A 20,426-nucleotide genomic window follows, 5' to 3' on the forward strand; every position below is an offset into this window, starting at 1 on the left:
GGTTGGGATCGGGGCGGGGCTGGGGCGGGGCTCGGGGGGGGCGTGAGACTGGGGCGGGGCTCGGAAGGGTGAGACTGGGGCGGGGCTGTGTGGGGGCTGGGCTTGGGGCGGGGCTGTGTGGGGGCGGGACTTGGGGCGGGGCTGGGCGTGGACTCGCGCAGACTGCCTCGGCATCCAGGTAGCAGCGCGTGGTAAGCAAACTGAGCCCGGGCAGCCAACCGGGAGGGTGAGTGCTGCGTGCGACAGAAGCTTCTGGCGCGAATGGAGAACCAAGAGTTTCTAGGTTCATCTCCGCCGTCCGAGGTGATCGATGGGCAGGACTCAACAGAAATATCCACTTGCTCCGAAGTCGTCCAGAAGCCCATTGTGCTCAGGATTCTCGACACACAGCGAGCTTGGGGAGTACGAGGATACCGAGGAACCCGAGAATGCCGAGGAGCCCGAGATCAGGGAGCAAGACCAGCCAGACGACTCCGAGCAATGCGATGAGCCCTACGAGCCCTTTGAGCCCCGCGCACCCTATGCGCCCCACGAGCCCCGGGATTCCTATGCACCCTACGAACTCCATGAGCCCCATGCAGCCCCCAAACTCCGCAAGGCCCGTGAGTCCCGCCAGGCCCGCCAAACCCGTGAGCCCCGCAAGCTCTGCGAGGCCAAGGAAACCATGTTGCTTCCCAGCGCCACAGTAATGACCTCTCCATCCCTGATCACCAGAGTCCCGCCACGGCCTCCTCAGCTGTCTTTCCTGGGCGGTAGGTGTTCTCCTTCCCACGTCTCCTCCCCTGCTCCTCCCTCCCCTCATTCCCCACTCGCTGAGCAACCATGCCCCATCTAGAACCGGGGTCCTAAGGTGGAGGTTTGCATGCAAGAGCTTGCCATATTGAAAGGAACTCATGTCATTTGCCTGTTGCTTCACAACCATCAGTCCTTGGGTTTCAAGGGACTCAGATGGGAAATTGACACACTGATAATGAGAGAAACATACTCTCTTCCACTGCCACCTGATGAGCTACCGTCACCTCCTTTTGAAGCCTTTCTTCATTTGCCTCTACAGTTAGTTATTGCAACCCCCTGGGTCGCACTTAGAATATTACCCTTATTAGAGCACTTGAGATCTTGTATTTCACTATACATCTTTCTCCTCAACTCATGGGAGTGATCCTTGAAGGAAGAATATTTTCGTCAGTGTTTGGCATGTGGTCGCATGTGGAAAACATTTATTGAGCAAGTATTCGAAGAGTATGCATCTACAAAGTGCTCAGGATATGCTCAATCCTCACCACATTCACAAGATAACAGAGCAGATGGGACTTGGGTATAAACATCCTTTCTCTGACCCCACCAGCTCTTTTATGACCCCTCACTAATGACTCTTTTATGACCCCTCACCAACCCAAAACAATTATTTGTCCTCATTAGGCCGCCAATCTTTTGGGAGACCAATTTTTATCTCATGTTCTGACTCCTTCTTACCCAGCCTCGATTCCATGGTCTGCCATCGCAATGGCTCCCTTACGTCTTCCACCACTCCACTGGCTCTCTGGTTATCCACCATACTTCTGACAAAACCCCCAACCCTGGTTAAAGCCAGCCATCCATCTACTCTCTTCCTACACCTCAGCAGTTGACTCTTGCTGTGCAAAACGGCACAGTCATAACATCTGGTTTATTTCAGTTTCAGCTCACTTTATTCCCTTAGTAGGTTAGTTTTCCCAGTCTCTGAAGTAATGACTAACTGCCTTCTTTACTCTCCTCTAAACTTCACACCTTTGACCCCCGACTCAGTTGAAGACTTTTCCACATTCTTTATTGAGAAAATAGAAGTGATCAGTCACGAAATCCCTTATTTTCTTACAGTGGATCTATTGTTTTACCCGCATCTGTACCCGGGAATTCCGCCTTTTCTCATATGTTAGGGAAGAACTGTGCTTTTTTTTTTTTTTTTTTTTTTAAATAAAAAGCAAAATCCTTCACTTAGGCTTTAGACACCACTCTCTCATCTCCTGAAGAACTTTCTTCCTGCAGTTATCCTGTCTGTCTCCTACAACATCAATTTCTCCCTTTCCAATTAATCAGTTTCATAAGCACAAACATACTCTAGAATCTTCCATTTTGAAATAACTCTTGACCTCATGTCTTTTTCAGACTCTCCCCTTCCGTCAGCATCACCACCATCACTCTGCTGTACTTCAGTTGCAGAACTTGTCAAAAGAGTTGTCTCCACTCACTGACTCAACTTATTCACCTCTCATTCTCAACACATTTGGTTAGGCTTCTTTTCTCTGTTCTCCCAAAACTGCTCTAGTTTTTTGCTTTTCTCTCTGCTGCCACTCCTATCATCATGCATGGAGATTTCAGATCCACTTGGATGATCCAGTTTGCTTCTCGGTTCTTTGACCTCCTCACTTGGAAAGATCTTGCCCTTCACCCCATCATAGGTACCCACTATCAAAGCCATTGTTAATTGCTGTACCATTTCCAGAATATTTCAAGCACTCTAATCTCTAACCATGTCTTAGCTTTCCAGCTCACTCCTCCATGAACCCCCATCAAATTTTCAGCTTCAAAGGGACTTCTAATCCACTGATCCTACTAACTTTTCATTATATATCACTATCTTATGTCCTGCTGTCTCTCCTCACCTTATATTCCATGGACTAACAATGGAATCACTCCCTTGATCCTCTCTCCTGTCATTCTTGCCTTGTTAAATCCAATTCTTGCCTGCACTTGGAATAACAGATAATGGCAAGAGTCAGGCAAACAACTATGCCAAGTATGCTAACCGACCTTTAAATCCATGCCCTTGAACTTCATGTGGGCTCTCAGTGCTGCTTGCCAGTCATACCGTATTTCCCCAGTCAGTTCATTTTCCAGCTGTCCCAGAAATTATAGTGAGTGCTCTTTCCTCAAACCTTCTGCATCCTTTCCTCCTTGCTCTTAGCTGGTGATTTCACTTTTTTTATTCACTGAGAATAGAATTCTGAAAGATCTTCATATCTTCCCACCACGAAATCTACCAAACTACCAGCATCTATATATATGTACTCTACTTTTTTTCCTGTTAATAATGGATGAACTGTCCTTGCTCGTATTAAAGGCCATTCCCTCAATCTATATGTTGGATTTCAATTCTCTCTTTTTTTCTTCTTTTTTTTAAATTGTACTTTAGGTTCTAGGGTACATGTGCAGATCATGCAGGATTGTTGTATAGGTACATTCATAGCAGGTGGTTTGCTGCCTCCGTCCCCCCATCACCTATATCTGGCATTTCTCCCCATGTTATCCCTCCCCACCCTCCCCACTCCCTGCTGTTCCTCCCCTAGCTCCCACAACAGACCCCAGTGTGTGATGCTCCCCTCCCTGTGTCCATGTGTTCTTATTGTTCAACACCCACCTATGAATGAGAACATGCGGTGTTTGATTTTCTGTTCTTGGTTAATTTGCTGAGAATGATGGTTTCCAGATTCATCCATGTCGCTACAAAGGACACGAATTCATCATTTTTTATGGCTGTGTAGTATCCCATGGTGTTTATGTGCCACATTTTCTTTGTCCAGTCTGTCATTGATGGGCATTTGGGTTGGTTCCAGGTCTTTGCTATTGTAAACAGTGCTGCAGTGAACATATGTGTGCATGTGTCTTTATAATACGATTTATAATCCCTTGGGATTATAAATATATATATACCCAGTATATACCCAGTAATGAGATTGTTGGGTCAAATGGAATTTCTATTTCTATATCCTTGTCAATTCTCTCTAACTTCTTAAAGCTCTTTGCTCCTAAAATTAGCCTCTGTCTCCTGCATCATTGTATTCTCCCTCTACTGGATCATTCCCATCGGCATACAAACATATGCAATGGACTGGGTGTGGTGGGTCACACCTGTAATCCCAGCACTTTGCGAGGCCGAAGTGGAAGGATCACTTGAGGCTGGAATTCAAAACCAGCCTGAGCAACATAGTGAGACCTTGTTTCTAAAAAAAAAAAAAAAAGAAAAAAAAGAAAAAGAGAACCCCACCCCCCACCACCACAACAACAAAATAAACCTGTAGTCTCAGCTACTGTAGACTGAGGCAGGAGGATTACCTCAGGCTCAGCAGTTCGAGGCTACAGTGAGATGTGATCATGCCACTACACTCCAGCCTGGGCAACAGAACAGGGGCTTGTCTCAAAAACAGAAACAAAATCCAACTAACCAAACAACAGCAACAACAAAATGCACAGTAACTCTTATCTCAAAAAAAAAAAAAACCCAAACCTTCCCTGAACCCCATGTGCCTACCCAGGTACGATGATTTCTTTGCTCTGCTTTAGAGGAAAAATTTATCATTTGAATTGCCTGTAAGTCATTATCTCCATGTCCTCTTTCCCCGTTTTCCTCTTCTCTTAAGAACCACTTAAATTAAGGTTTTATCCCCTTCATTTAGCTGCAGTGGCTTTTGTTGAGGTCACAATGATCTCTGCCTTGTAAGAGTCAATGGCTAATTCTTCATTTTCATCTTACTCATCTGATACATTCACCTCTTATTTTCTTAGAAGTCTTTCTTTACTTGACTTCTGGGATGCCTCTACCTCCATTGTCCTACCTCACTGATTTCTTTAGTCAGTTTCTTTTGCTGACTTCTCCTCTTCCTAGCCTTTAGGTTGAAGTGACCGATGGCTTAGTCCTCTCAGATTCTTCTAGAACTTTCCTTATTCCCTGGATGAGGTCATCAGTTCCATGGCCTTAACTATATCCTGGTAACTTCCCAAATTATCTCTAGCCTCAGTTTCTCCCCTCAACTCATTTCTTAACAAGTTGTTGATTTATCATCCCTGCTTGAATATCAATTTGGCCTGTAAATTGGATTACATTTGATTACCAAATCCAATGGTTTCTTCACTATCCTTAGCATTGCCAAAAAGATTCAAAGAGTTAATACCCATAACGTGCCCACCACTGAACTCTTACTGCAGCAGCCAAACGTGCCCTTCCCTCATTGTTTCCCATTTCCACAAATGGCACCGCCATTTTTTATCCAGGTGCCCAAAAACCTTGGCATCATTCTTGATGCCTACTTTTCTCTTACACCCAGACTTTAAACTATTAGCAAATTGTGACTTTGAGCTATGTCCTAACTATGGCCGTTTCTTAACATTTAAAATGTCATCACCTTTATAAGCCATCGGCATATAAATCGTCTCTTGCCTGGTCCACTGCAGTAGCCTCCAACTGGGTTCTTGTCTCGCACTATCCCTGGTTCATTGTACCTACAGTGGTCACAGAAGTCCCTTAGAGCATAAATTACATGCAGTTCTCTTGCTCTCTGTGGGTAACCCCCACATAGGTACCGAGGAAGGAGAACTACGCAGAATCCTGGCATAATTAAGGCCTGAAGAATATCTCAGTTTACAGTGTTACTACTCAGTTATTTTGTTTTATATAATCCTTTATATATCATATATTAGTTTATAGAATTAGAGCTTGGAGAATATCTCAGTTTATAGTGTTACTACTTAGTTATTTCCCTTTATATAATCCTCTATATATAATCATGTTAGTTCATAGAATGAGTGCCTAAAGAATATCTTACCACTCAGTTATTTCCATATATATATATAAACTATATCTTAGTTCCTAATAAGTTATATATATCTTAGTGGATATATATAACTATATTTTAGTTCATAATCAGAGGAATGCCTAGAGTAGACACAGTACAGAGCATGAATTAAGGAATAAGTAGCTTATAGTTGGAGGAATGTCTGGAGCAGACACAGTGCAGAGCATGATTTAAGGGAAAAACAGTTATACCAGGACAAGAATCTATGGCCCAGGTGGCAGCGTTCAGTATCATAAAGATACCCGCTGTATGGCAGGCTTGGGGCAAGAGTCACTCCTCCTGATAAAGGAGTTGTAGGACCTTGCTCCAGTTCTTGTGGAAGGCTGCCCTCAGACCGGCAATCCCTCGAGCATCCGAGGGCTCAAAACCTCTCTGGATAATCGCACCTTGGTGACTGTGAACTTTATCAGCTCTTGTTACTGTGCTGCTCGAAAAGCATTCCCCTATAGAACTCATTGGAAGCTGCCAGCAGGTGGCGTAGACCCTGACAGCTCTGTCACTGCTTTGTGACTTAAAGCACACTCCTATAAGTCTTCTTAGTAGCTTGCCCATAGACAGAGGTATTGCACACTGCACCCTCTTCACTGCGCACAGCCCACCTCCATGCCTCAGTGACCTAATGGGGGTGGACCCCTTACTGACACGGCCCTTGCCTCGATGACCTAATGGGAATGGACCCCTTGTTCTGCACTGTTCACCTCCTAGCCTAGGTGACCTAATGGGGGTGGACCCCTTTTTTTATTGCTCACGACCCTATTACTATCCTTAAAGATGATTTCACTCACTGCCCTACCCCTAACCTATACACAATAAATACACATGCTTCTGGACATTTGGGGCCTCGCCTGACTCTGCTCATAGGTGGCATGGCCCCCGGAGCCCAGCTATGTTTTCCTTGTACTTCTGTGTCCTGTCTCTTTATTTCTCGGATCCTGTGCCTCAGCACAGCATAAAGGACACCCCACAACCCTGTGGGCCATCAGCCCTACACTCTCAGCCTTCCAGAGTGGGTTCTCGCCTCAGGTTGTATGTACTCTAAGGCAGGGATCACCAACATTTTTGGCACCAGGGACGCGTTTGTGGAAGACAGTATTTTCTTGGGGTTGGGGGAACTGCTCCACCTCAGATATTGATCTATCAGGCATTAGTTGGATTTTCATAAGGAGCCCACAACCTAGATCCCTCACATGCACATGCGCAGTTCACAGTAGAGCGTGTTTCTATGAGAATCTGGTGCCACCACTGATCTGTCAGGTGGCAGAGTTCAGACTATAATGCTTGCTCTCCTGCCATTCACCTCCTGCTGTGCAGCTGGGTTCCTAACGGGCCCCCGCACGGAACCAGTCCACAGCCTGGGGGTTGAGGACTCCTGCTCTAAAGTCCTCAGCAGGCCTGCAAGGGCCCACTTGATCTGAGCCTCTCACTAACCTCACCTTGAACTTGACCTGATTGTCCTTGACATCATGTCCTACCACTCTCCTATGGGTTTTTGCTCTGCAGGCACATGGGCATCCTTGCTCTGAGCTCGGGATCATTTCACTTGCTTTTTCCTCTGCCAGGGCACTCTTCCTTCAAATACTTGTCATCTCCTTTTCATGGGGTGCCAAAAAGAGCATTATTTGACCTGCTTATTTTCTTTGAGACACTTTGACTGTATGATACATCTATGTGTTTGTTTACATTAAGCTCTTATGAAGGCAGGACCTTTGTCTTTCATCCTCAGTGCCTCAAGCTTGCCTGGAACAAGTCAGGCATTATTGTTGAATGAAAGATCTCTCGTTTGACCTCTGTTACCAAATCCAATGGTTTCTTCTCTATCCTTAGCATTGTCAAAATGATTCAGAATTAATACCCATAAATCTCTTAGAACAGATGTGGTACATAGTAAGTGCTCTGTAGATGTTAGCTAGTAGCAGTAGTAATAGGGTTGTAGTGTTATTATTATTATTATTATTTTGAGATGGAGTTGAGTCTTGCTCTGTTGCCCAGGCTAGAGTGCAGTGGCACGATCTTGGCTCACTGAAACCTGCGCCTCCTGGGTTCAAGTGATTCTCCTGTCTCAGTCTCCTGAGTAGCTGGGATTATAGGCACGCGCCACCATGCCTGGCTAATTTTTGAAATTTTAGTAGAGATGGGGTTTCAACATGTTGGCCAGGTTGGTCTCGAACTCCTGACCTTAGGTAATCCACCTGCATCAGCCTCCCAAACTGCTGGGATTACAGGTGTGTACCACCATGCCCAGGCAATGTGTTAGTATTCTTATCTCATTAGACCTCTTGGCAGCATTTAACACAACTGACTGCTCCCTTCTCGTGGCCTCCATGACACCACAGTCTCCTGGTTTGGCATTCACCTGACTGGTTGCTCCTTCTCAAGCTCCTTTGCTGAGCCCTCCCTAAATTCTTGATTTCTAACAGGCTCTATACTGACCGCTTTTAAAAAAGTGTACACTTTTACCCCTAGGTGGTCATAACCACACTCATGAGTTTAGCATTTCTATGCTGCTGCTTTCTAATTTTTTTTTTTGTATAAACTGTAAGAAATGGCATTAATGCCTTCTAAATTTTCATATTCTCTGTCTTCTCTGAGTCTGACACTTATATATTCAATTGCCTACTGGACATCTCCATTTGAGTTTATTGTATGCTTCTCAAATGGACTATACTTTCTTTCCTTTTTTTTTTTTTAAGGCAAAAATTCTGGAGAACATACCAAGTAATGAAGTAATAGACTATACTTTCAAACAGAAATAAACAGAAATCTTGATTTCCCTTCTGGCCTTGTTCTTCCTCCAGTAGCTGGGATTCTTCCCCATCTGAGACAATATCATGAAGTTGCTCAAGCCAAAGAAAATCTACTCTTCTTTGATTCTTCTTTCCTCACCTTCAAGAACAATGCACCAGTGAAAGTTCTATCAGTTTTGTCTCAAGAATACTTCCTGAATTTGGCTGGGCTTGGTCGCTTACGCCTGTAATCCCAGCACTTTGGGGAGGCCAAGGCAGGTGGATCACCTGAGGTTGGGAGTTTGAGACTAGCCTGACCAACATGGAGAAACCACGTCTCTACTAAAAATATAAAATTAGCTGGGCGTGGTGGCATGTGCCTGTAATCCCAGCTATTCGGGAGGCTGAGGCAAAAGAATCGCTTGAACTGGGGAGGCGGATGTTGCGATTAGCCCCCAGATTGCACCACTGCACTCCAGCTTGGGCAACAGGAGTGCAACTCCATCTCCAAAAAAAGATAAATAAATAAAAAAATACTTCCTGAATTTATTCATTTCTGCTGCTAACACACTCACTCCAATTGTGGTCACTTCTCACCTGGATTTCTACATGAGTTTCCTGACAAGTCTGCCTGTTTCTATTCTCTTTCCCTGTAGCCCCATGACTATTGCAGCCAGAGTGGGTATTTAAAAAACTAATCCAATCACCTCTTTCCCTGATAGTCCTTCCTGTGGCTTCCCATTGCTCTTAGAATAAATCCAAGCTTCCTGCAGGGGTGTGTAGCACTCCACGGGCTCTCTGACCTCATCCCCTACCACTCACCCTCCTGCCTACGCAGCCTCAGTCATACTGGCTTCCTTTCTGTTCCTCCAAAAGGTGAACCCCTATACTTGTCCTGCTTCAGAGTCTGCATTTGTGGTTCCCTCTACCTGGCATGCCTCTTGTTTTCCCAGGATTCTCTCATGACTAATTCCTATTACTGGGTCTCAGCCCATTTTTAAGAGGTGGGAATGTTCATCTTTTGTAAGGCTTTTCCTGTCCATGCTACCTAAAGCAGCCTTCCTGAAGTAACATGGTCATGGGGTTCTTTCTAAAAAGTTTCCAGACTCTGCTTTAGAAAACACTAATTTAGGCCGGGCACGATGGGTCATGCCTGTAATCCCAGCACTTTGGGAGGCCAAGGCAGGTGGATCACTTGAGTTCAGGAGTTCGAGGTCAACATGGTGAAACCCTGTCTCTACTAAAAATACAAAAATTAGCTGGGCATGGTGGCATGGGCTTGTAATCCCAGCTACTCAGGAGGCTGAGGCAGGATAATCACTTGAACCCAGGAGGTGGAAGTTTCAGTGAGCCAAGACTGTGCCACCGTACTCCAGCCTGGGCAACACAGCAAGACTCTGTCTCAAAAAAAAAAAAAAAAAAAAATACTACTTTAAAGTCTTCTATCTTCTCAATTTGTCTTCTAGATTTTCCTTGTTAATTCCAATAAGTCTTTACATTAATTCCTTTGGTAAAGCTCAACAAACACTAAGTATATTTATATAATATTTACAAAAAATAGTGTAAACCTTAGGCAGTAATTAGCACATCACCATGCCTCTCCTCACTCAATATGACTTTTTTCATCTAACATTTATTGAGTGACTACTAAGTCACTCTTCTGTGTCCTGTGGGGTGCAAAGATGACTAAGACATGGCATTTTGGTTGTGTGCCAAATTTTAAAAATGTATAGAATGGGTTCTATTATTCTATCACCTTACAATAGTATCATCGCCTAATCATCATTGTCACTGCTGAACTTTATTGAGCACATACTATGTTTGTGGTGTAGATACTGAGCTGTAGATGAATAAGACATGGATTCCCTCCTTGAAGAACTGTTTACATGGTTGGGGAGGCTGAACACATCCATAGCATACAAAGCAAAATGGACTGGAGTATCCTACAGGACAAGCACTTCATTTTTCTGAGTTAAATGGCAACAATAACCTCTTATTTATTTATTTATTTAGAGACAGAGTTTCACTCTTGTTGCCTAGGCTGGAGTGCAATGGCACGATCTCAGCTCACTGCAACCTCTACCTCCCAGGTTCAAGCAATTCTCCTGCCTCAGACCTCCTGAGGAGCTGAGATTACAGACACCTGCCACCACACCCAGCTAACTTTTTGTATTTTTTACTAGAGATGGGATTTCACCATGTTGGCCAGTCTGGTCTTGAACTCTTGACCTCAGGTGATCTGCCCGCTTTGGCCTCCCAAAGTGCTGGGATTATAGACGTGAGCCACCACACCCGGCCTAATTTTTGTATTTTTAGTAGAGACAGAGTCTCACCATGTTGGCCAGGCTGGTCTTGAACTCCTGACTTCAGGTGATCCACCTACCCTTGGCATCCCGAAATGCTGGGATTGCAGTGTGAGCCTGTTTTAAAACAGAATAAAGGCTAAGGAAAAAAATAGACCCAAAGTACTCATTAAAGTAATTTATCTAAAATAGACTGAGATGAAGACTATTGAATCTCAGATATACATAATCCAGAGTATTTAATGTAGATTTATAAGAGTTAGGGAAATGTTTTAAAAGAAACAGTATCTCAGGCATATATGGGAGTATAGGGGGAAATCATACTGAGTGAGAATTTAAAACTTTTTTGAAATTTGTAAGACATTCAAACGGTTCAAAAACTAAAAGCAATATAAAGTCATAGAAGATGTGAAAGGAAAATAAATCTTGGGACCCCAAAATCACTAAGCTAAAGGGAAAGTCAAGCTGGGAACATTTTAGGACAAATTTGCCTCCATTCTATTCAAAGTGGTTCCTCTGAGGCTCACCTGAGACAAATGCATAACTGATTGCTTCCTCTTCCCTAATTGTTTATGTAAAAATGCAGATTCACTGAGCCAGACTAAACTGTGTATTCAGTGGAAGGCTGATGAAGGACTCCAAAGAAGCCAGGCGTGGTGGGTCATGCCTGTAATCCCAGCACTTTGGGAGGTCGAGGCAGGAAGATCACCTGAGGTCACAGTTTGAGACCAGCCTGGCCAACATGGCAAAACCCCATCCCTACTAAAAATACAAAAAATTAGCCGAGTATAGTGGTGTGTGCCTGTAGTCCTAGTTACTTCGGAGGCTGAAGCAGGAGAATTGCTTGAATCTAGGAGGCAGAGGTTGCAGTGAGCTGAGATCATACCACTAAATCCAGCCTGGGTGAAAGAGTAAGACTCCATCTCAAAAAAACCAAAAAATTAAAAAAAAAAGGACTCAAAAGAATGAAAGCTTTTGTCTCTTAGCTACTTCTAACATGGAAGCTCCTACTTTGGGTTCTGCCTTATGGGACCCAACCAATGTACATGTTACACATACTGGTTGATGTCTCATGTCTCCCTAAAATCTATAAAAGCAAACTGTACCCCAACCACCTTGGGCACATGTCTCAGAACTTCCTGAGGCTGTGTCACTGGTGCATCCTAAACCTTGGCAAAATAAACTTTCTAAATTGTCTAAGACCTGTCTCAGGTATTTTTTGTTCACAAAGGAACTGTCTCATTCCCACCCTGTCCCCTCCTAACCTCTCTCTCACCTTTTACAGGTAACCACTAGTTCCTTGTACCTTTATATAAGGAAATACTGTACCGTCGTGTGTATTTCCCGTTTCTTACTCAGAGGGTAGCACCTTCTATACTGTTCTTCTATTGCCTTTTCCACTGGACAATATATCTTTCCATATGAGCACACACAGAGTTTCCTCAAATTAAAAAATAAAAGCAGATGCATCATGTTCCATAATTTAAACTCCAGATTGCTTCCAGGACCTTGTTATTATATAGCCATAGACTAGTACATATATTGTTTAGTACAGATGCAAGTATATCTGTAGATTAAATTCTTAGACGGGATTACTGGTGGATACATGCATTGGTAATTTTGAATTAGCAAAATTTCTTTCCATAGACGTCAATTCATTTTGTGTCTCCATAGTCTTACCATTGTAGTATGTGGTTAAACTTTTGGTTTTTTGAACATCTAATAAACTAGCTTGTCAATTAAGTCTTAGTTTGCATTTATCTTAAATGAGTGATAGTAAGCATCTTTTTGATATATATTTTTATGTCCTTTGCCTATTTTTCTTTTGGTTTGACAGGTTTTTTCTTATTTATAGGACATAAAAGTATCCAGACTATGCTTTAGAAAACACTACTTTAAAGCTTCCTATCTTCTCAATTTGTCTTCTAGATTTTCTTTGTTAATTCCAGTAAGTCTCTTCATTAATTCCTTTAGTAAAGTTCAACAAACACTAAGTATATTTAATATACTAGTTACATAAGATAGTGTAAACATTAGGCAATATTTAGTTAACATATCACCATGCCTCTACTCAATAAAAATTTTTTCATTCAACATTTACTGAGTGACTCCTACTTAGCAGTGACCTCACTCTTCTGTGTCCTATGGGGTGCCCAGATGGCTAAGCCATGGCAGTTTGGTTGTGCAAATATCTGGGATATATGTAACTTTTTTTTTCAGTTTGTCAGTAATCCCTGTGTCTTTGCTTATGTTTAGGTTTTTTTGTTTGTTTCACCATTTGTTTGTTTCTACATTTTTATAGTAAAATTTACCAAACATTTCTTTTTTTTTTTCTTCTTCTTCTTTTTTCTTTTTAAAAATTTTTTTAAGAACTTGCCTTATGGGCCGGGCGCGGTGGCTCACACCTGTAATCCCAGCACTTTGGAAGGCCGAGGCGGGTGGATCACGAGGTCAAGAGATCGAGACCATCTTGGTCAACATGGTGAAACCTCATCTCTACTAAAAATACAAAAAATTAGCTGGGCATGGTGGCGCGTGCCTGTAATCCCAGCTACTCAGGAGGCTGAGGCAGGAGAATTGCCTGAACCCAGGAGGCGGAGGTTGCGGTGAGCCAAGATCGCCATTGCACTCCAGCCTGGGTAACAAGAGCGAAACTCTGTCTCAAAAAAAAAGAAAGAAAAGAACTTGCCTTATGTATCTGGGTGCTCCTGTATTGAGTGCATATATATTTAGGATCGTTAGCTCTTCTTGTTGCATTGATCCTTTTACCATTATGTAATGTCCTTCTTTGTCTCTTTTGGACTTTGTTGCTTTAAAGTCTATTTTATCAGAGACGAGAATTGCAACTCCTGCTTTTTTTTCCTCTCTCCATTTGGTTGGTAAATCTTCCTCCATCCCTTTTTGTTGAAGCTTTGTGTATCCTTGCATGTGAGATGGGTCTGGATGAAGCATACCAATGGGCTTTGGCTTTTTATCCAATTTGCCTGTCTGTGTCTTTTGATTGGTGCATTTAGTCCATTTAAATTTAGGATTAATATTGATATATGTGAGTTTAATACTGCCATTTAATGCTAGCTGGCTGTTTTGCCCATTAATTGATGTAGATTCTTCATTATGGTGATGTTCTTTACCTTTTGGTATGTTTTTGGAATGGCTGATACTGCTTGTACCAATCATTTCTATTATGGCTTCCACATTGAATCATAATTAGAGGGACTTTTTCTATTTCTAGGTTATAAAAGAATTGACCCATGTGTTTTTCTTTCATAGTCATTTTATTTTTGAGACAGGGTTTCTCTCTGTTGCCCAGACTGGAGTGCAGTGGCACCATCTCGGCTCACTGTAGCCTCCACCTCTCGGGTTCAAGCGATTCTCCTGCCTCAGCTTCCTGAGTAGCTAGGACTACAGGCATGTGCCAACATGGCTGGCTAAATTTTGAATTTTTAGGAGAAACAGGGTTTTACCATGTTGGCCAGGCTGGTCTTGAACTCCTGACCTCAAGTGACCCCCCTGCCTCAGCCTCCCAAAGTGCTGGGATTAAAGGTGTGAGCCATCTTGCCCAGCCTTTCATAGTCATTTTTATAAACATTTAATTCTTTGAACTGGCCAGGTGTGGTGGCTCACGCCTGTCTGTAATCCTAACTCTTCGGGAGGCTGAGATGAGAGGATAGCTGAAGTCCAGGAAGAAGTTGGCTGGATGTGGTGGTGTGCACATGTGGTCCCAGATACTCCGGAGGCCAAGGTGGGAGGATAACTTGAACCTGGGAGGTCGAGACTGCAGTGATCTGTGATTGCACCATTGCAGCAACAGAGTGAGACTGCGGAATAGAGTGAGCCTGTCTCAAATAAATAAATAAATAAATAAAATAAATAACCTTTTTTACCCATTTGGTGTTTAATCCTAGTGTATAGTGTGAGTTAAAATCCCAGCATTCTTAATGGTTGCCTAGTTGCCTGTGTCATCTTCACAAAAATGAAATATGGTGCAAATGGACATGAAAAATAGATTTGCATTAGAGAAAAATAGTCATAAAAGTAGGGGCATATGGGTGTGAGAGGAGGCACAGCTCACCCTGTCATAGCTTGGGGACATGATCTTTTTGAGCACTAATTTGAATAGAAGTCTCAGGTTTGTTGCTTGGCCAGATGGAAGGATCCTCCTCTTTCTGCCTCTGCCATCTCACACTCCCTGTCCTTGCTCTCTCATCTCTTGCCCAAATGACCCTAAGCAAAGGTAATGGGGAGCACAGGCTAGGGAGCTGTGCCTAGCCAGGAGCCAGGAGGAATAAGCAGTAGTAACAGATCCGATAGCTTAATATGTCGCATCAAAGGATGTCCTCGGGTTTATGTAGTCATACCCAGTATATGACTGCACTGAACAGTCGTGCAGCTAAAACAAGCATAAATTTTACTTCAAAAAGCTTCAAAAAGGAATGTAGTTCTTACCGAAGTATCTCAGAGGGAATTACACCTTCCAACACAGCAAAACCTGCGAAAATGTTCTTTAGGCATTCCTCTTCCCATGTTCCTGGCATCATGATGGCCACTCCCTGCAAATATCTTTCGTATTTCTCTCAGGTTCGAGTCCACCTGTCTCTCACCCTCTCCTGTCCCCACCCTCCCCAGGTCTGTTCTGTTCTGAGAGGTGCTGCTTGCCTTTTCTTTTTTCTTTTTCTTTTTTTTGAGCCGGAGTCTCACTCTGTTACCCAAGCTGGAGTGTAGGGTACAATCTCAGCTCACTGCAACCTCTAATTCGCAGGTTCCAGCAATTCTCCTTCCTCAGTCTCCTGGGTAGCTGGGATTGCAGGCACGAGTCACCATGCCTGGTTAATTTTTTTGTCTTTAGTAGAGATAGGGTTTCACCATGTTGGGCAGGCCGGTCTTGAACTCCTGACCTCAGGTGATCCGCCCACCTCGGCCTCCCAAAGTGCTAGGATTACAGGCGTGAGCCACCACGCCCGGCCTGTTGCTTGCTTTTTCTTTGTAGGTCAGCTGTACCCCTTTCGGTATTCAAACACAGACTCCTTAGAAGGCAGGGCAGAGAGCAAGGTGAACTGTCACACTTTGATATTTTAGCCCTATCATGTTACAGAATGATGTACTCCTCCGTGCAGTGGGAGTGTATGAATGAGCCCCTCATCGCCTTCAGGGAAGAACAGCTTTTGAATCGTGCTTTCTTCCAGCAGATGGCGGCCTTCTCCACCAATGATTTGGAGTGCAGATGGGTCATCCCATCCCTGTGTTAGCTGCAGAAGGCAATGTGAGCCCTGGTTTGTGTGCTGCAGAACAAACACAAACATTGAAAGGGAGTGATACAGCCTTCATGTTCTGATGTTGTTGATCACGTTGCTCAAAATCTTTCAGTGGCTTCTTCCTGTTGCACTTAGAATAAAAGCAGAACTCCTGCAGGGCTCACAGGGATCGGCCTGACCACAAGTCCTGCTGTGCTCTGCCCTGTTGGCTTCCCTCTGGCCACCCTGACCCACTGTCTTGCTGTGCCTCTCTCTTGGTTCCACCACAGGGCCTTGACGCTTGCTGTTTCCTCTGTCTGCAATGCTCTCCCTCATTTCCCCTTCTCCCCACCAGACCAGCACATATGCTGCCCCTGCTTGTCTTTCCACGGCTCAAGTGTCATTTCCTCTGAAAGGCTCTTCCCCGAATTCTCTCCCTAAAGTAGGCACCTCCTCCTTCTGCCTTACCAGCCGCATCACACTCATTTATTTCCTTCCCAGCACTTTCCACTATCTGAAGTTATTTACTTGCTTGTTGTCTGTCTTTCCACCTGAAATATAAGCTGCATGACCTTGGACAGGGATTTAACTTTCTTGATCCTTCTCTATTCCAAAGCTTAAAATAAATTGGTAAAGTCAGCATAAAAGTCATTCTTGAACACTTCCTAGATTCACTCAAGAGTTATTGAGCTCATATTAATAGTAGCTTATTTTCATTGAGTGTTTGAAATATTTAATGTAATCTCATTTTATTTATTTATTTTGAGATGGAGTCTCGCTCTGTTGCCCAGGCTGGAATGAAATGGTGTGATCTTGGCCCACTGCAACCTCTGCCTCCTGGGTTCAAGTGATTCTCCTGCCTCAGCCTCCCAAGTAGCTGAGATTACAGTCGTCTGCCAATACGCCCAGCTAAATTTTTGTATTTTTAGAAGAGATGGCCTTTCGCCACCTTGGCTGGGCTGTTCTCGAACTCCTGACCTCAGATGATCCACCCACCTTCATCTCCCAAAGTGCTGGGATTACAGGAGTGAGCCAACATGCCCAGCCATAATCTCATTTTATTCTTAAAACAACCTTTTAAAGTAAGTACTATTTGTGTCCCCATTTTACAGATGAGGATTGTGAGACTTGGTATGTTGCCTCCAGGCATATGGTGAAGGACCTGCATTCCAAGCCTTATCATGGGCCGGGCATAGTGGACCCCCTCCCCCTCCCCCTCCCTCTCCCCCTCCTCCTCTCCTCCCCTCCCGTTTCCTAGAGATGGAGTCTTCCTAGGTTGCTCAGGCTGGTCTTGAACTCCTGGGCTCAAACCATCCTCCCACCTCAGCCTCCCAAAGTTCTAGGATTACAGGCATGAGCCATCATGCCCGGCCACAATTCTTTAATGCCCACTAAAATACGTTTCCCTAATTGTCTCAAAATGTATTTTTACAATTGACTTGTCCAAATTAGGACTTAAGGGCCTCATATTGCATTTGGGAGTTATGTCTTGAAGGAAACCAAAATACTGATGATTGTTAAGTAAAAGACAATGAAAATTTAGAGGAATGCTCTGCCTCAGGCTCCATTTGCCTGGTGGTGGGACATCAGCCCTTCCTTACTGGAGACAGCACTTGCCGTTGGGCGGTGGGCGGGGAGAAGGCACCAGCAGGCAACAGAGAAATCTGGGAACAGATTTTACTATCTTCCCTGCCTTTAAAAAGACCACACCTGCTTTTTCCTTTCTCTTGTCACTGTATAGTGTTTATGGCTCTTTGTTAAAATACTATTTAAGCAAAGCCCCCAAGCCACTGCCTTGAGAGATAAGTACTTTTGAACAGAGACCTCTCCCGCATGGTGGCCCATGTTCATAAACTTCTGCTTGTTTTTCTTTTGTTAACTTAACCTTTTTTTGTTAAGAGACTGTCTCAACTAAGATCCTAAAAAGGGGAAGAAAAGAATTTGTTTTCTCCCCCATAGTCTCTTCGTCTCTATTATTCTTCATCAATAGACCTTGTCCTCTCTCCCTTTTTGAAACACCATTTATTTGTCAGGAAAATTCAGTAAAATATCCCATATTCTGAATTTGATTCATTCTTTGTGATGTTTTTAAATTGTTTCTCTAGCTCCCCCACTTCTTGCAAATCACAGTTATGGATTGAGAGGCTTGCTTCAACTCAGAATAAATTATTTTTGGCAACTCATTGATAGGTGGTACTGAACGAGCACTTCCTCTGGCATCACACTTGAGTAAGGCGCATGCCTCTGGCTCTCCCACTTGTGGGGGATGTAAGATTGGTGAGTGGATACAGGTGAGGTCAGCCTGATCCCTCAATGTTAGTTCCCCATCCACCTTCAACCTAATTTTTTTTGAGGTGGAGTTTCATTCTTGTTTCCCAGGCTGAAGTGCAGTGGTGTGATCTCAGCTCGCTGCAATCTCTTCTTCCCCGATTCAAGCAATTCTCCTGCCTCAGCCCTGCGAGTAGGTGGGATTACAGGAATGCACCACCACACCTGGCTAATTTTATATTTTTAGTAGAGACAGGGTTTCTCCATATTGATCAGGCTGGTCTCAAACTCCCAACCTCAGGTGGTCTGCCCACTTTGGCTTCCCAAAGTGCTAGGATTACAGGCATGAGCCACCACACCCAGCCCACCTAATGGTTTTAACAACCAGTCTTGTTCATTCCCTAGATTCCATTATTTTATTAAGAGTAAGACAGGGTTCCTTTGAACCTGTGTTTGATGCTATCATGGAAATTATCACAAGCCATCAGAACCCATTCATGTGTAAAAGTAAGAACTATTAAAAAAAAAATTCACCCTGGGTGTACTTTTACCTTTACAATACAATCACTATGTTGTTTATTGTGTTTTGCGTTTATAGTTTACTTTTTAAAATAAGGTTTAGGGCTGGGACCGGTGGCTCACATCTGTAATCCCAGCACCTTGGGAGGCGGAGGCCGGTGGATCACTTGAGACCAGGAGTTCGAGACCAGCCTGGCCAACATGGCAAAAACCCAGTCTATACTAAAAATACAAAAAAAATTAGCTGACATGCACATGCATGTAATCCCAGCTACCCAGGAGGCTGAGAGAGAGAGGGAGTCGTGTTCTGTCACCCGGGCTGGTGTGCAATGGCCCTATCTGGGCTCACTGCAACCTCTGCTTCCTGGGCTCAAGTGATTCTTGTGCCTCAGCCTCCCGGGTAGCTGGAATTACAGGTGCCCACCACCACGCCTGGCTAATATTTGTATTTTTTGTAGAGATGGGGCTTCACCATGTTGGCCAGGCTAGTTTCCAACTCCTGAGCTCAAGTGATCCACCCGCCTCAGCCTCCCAAAGTGCTGGGATTACAGGTGTGAGCCACGGTGCCCGGCCCCAATATATTTTCCTTGCTTAGTTCATTGTTGAGAAAATAAGGTAATTGAGAAAGTACCTCTTAAGATGGGTTCTTTTAAGAGCTTGCATATAATGTAACCTTTACTGAAGAATAATTTTTTGGGGGATAATCATGCCTTATACTCAGTCATTTATAGTACTTTACTGGAAACTTCCTTGTTTTTTTAAACTTGGTTTTATGCAACACATATCAGGACTAAACTTTGATGAGGGAAAAAAACTTAAAAAAAAATAGGATTCCATTTGGCTTTCCATCATCTTATAACTTAAGTTACTCCTTGTATAACTCAGTTAAGAGCTCATCAGAGAGATTTTTTAAAAAAGATTTCAACATGTGTGGCAGGCAGCCTGAGTTGCTGGGCGCCTCTAGGCCGAGCCCTGCCGCCTCCAGCCGCCGCCAACCTGTGCCCCCGGGTAGCCTCAACGCCGGCTGCACGCGCTCCTTCGCCGTCTGGAGCGCCACCTGGCCGGAGCGGTGGAGCGAGACCGTGGAGCAGTTCCAGCCCCGCTTACGGACCTGCACAACTACCTCGTCCCCTGCAACACTGACCAGAAAGCTCAACAAAGGCAGCATTCTCAACAGGGAAGCCCATCGCAGGCCGCGTTTCTGTGTCCCCGAGACGGCTGTCCGCAAGGTGGTGGTCAGCACGCCCGGGCCATCGAGCCCGTCCTGTGTCACTGAGGACAGCGCTGTCCACACAGACCCGCCCGGCGCAGCCGTGTCGGTGTAAACCCGTACGGTCTGCGGCCTGGCTACAAATGTCTGTTGACATTTGCATGTGATTGACTAACCTATGAGAGAGAAACAAAAACAAGAAAGAAATACATGGTGACGAAGCCCTTGCTCCACCCTCCTCCTAAAAGAGTCTAATGTTAGGGACAGCTGGTGTCTTTGTTTCCATGGTAGAATGCTCAGATACGACTGTGCTAGACTTTATTTTACATGCTTCCCTTCTTTCATGCTATTTTTCTTTCCCTTCCACTGACACTATTTTTCTCTCTCCTTGAATTTTTCATCTAAAAACAGACATATCCTATTGTAGCCTATGTAAGCAACTTCAAATCCTTTTAGAAATGGAGGATTGAAATACATAAACCAATGAAAATACATGTGAGCACGTTTACAAACTAGGTTTAACATTTTACTAATAATTTTCATGGCTAGGCGTGGTGACTCAT

General features: G+C 44.0%; 1 protein-coding gene across 1 annotated transcript in view; it reads left to right on the plus strand.

The window, feature by feature from the left end:
* Positions 1-261: 261 nt before the first annotated feature.
* Positions 262-20,426, plus strand: part of SPMAP2L (sperm microtubule associated protein 2 like) — a 70,731-nt gene continuing 50,566 nt past the window's right edge. Inside the window, 2 exon segments of the mRNA XM_064367430.1 lie at positions 262-383; positions 385-752. Coding sequence (XP_064223500.1) covers positions 262-383; positions 385-752 — 490 coding nt within the window.

Source organism: Aotus nancymaae, unplaced genomic scaffold (genome assembly GCF_030222135.1).
Source record: "Aotus nancymaae isolate 86718 unplaced genomic scaffold, 86718_ANA_hifiasm-v0.15.2.pri h1tg000006l, whole genome shotgun sequence".
Lineage (NCBI taxonomy): Eukaryota > Metazoa > Chordata > Mammalia > Primates > Aotidae > Aotus > Aotus nancymaae.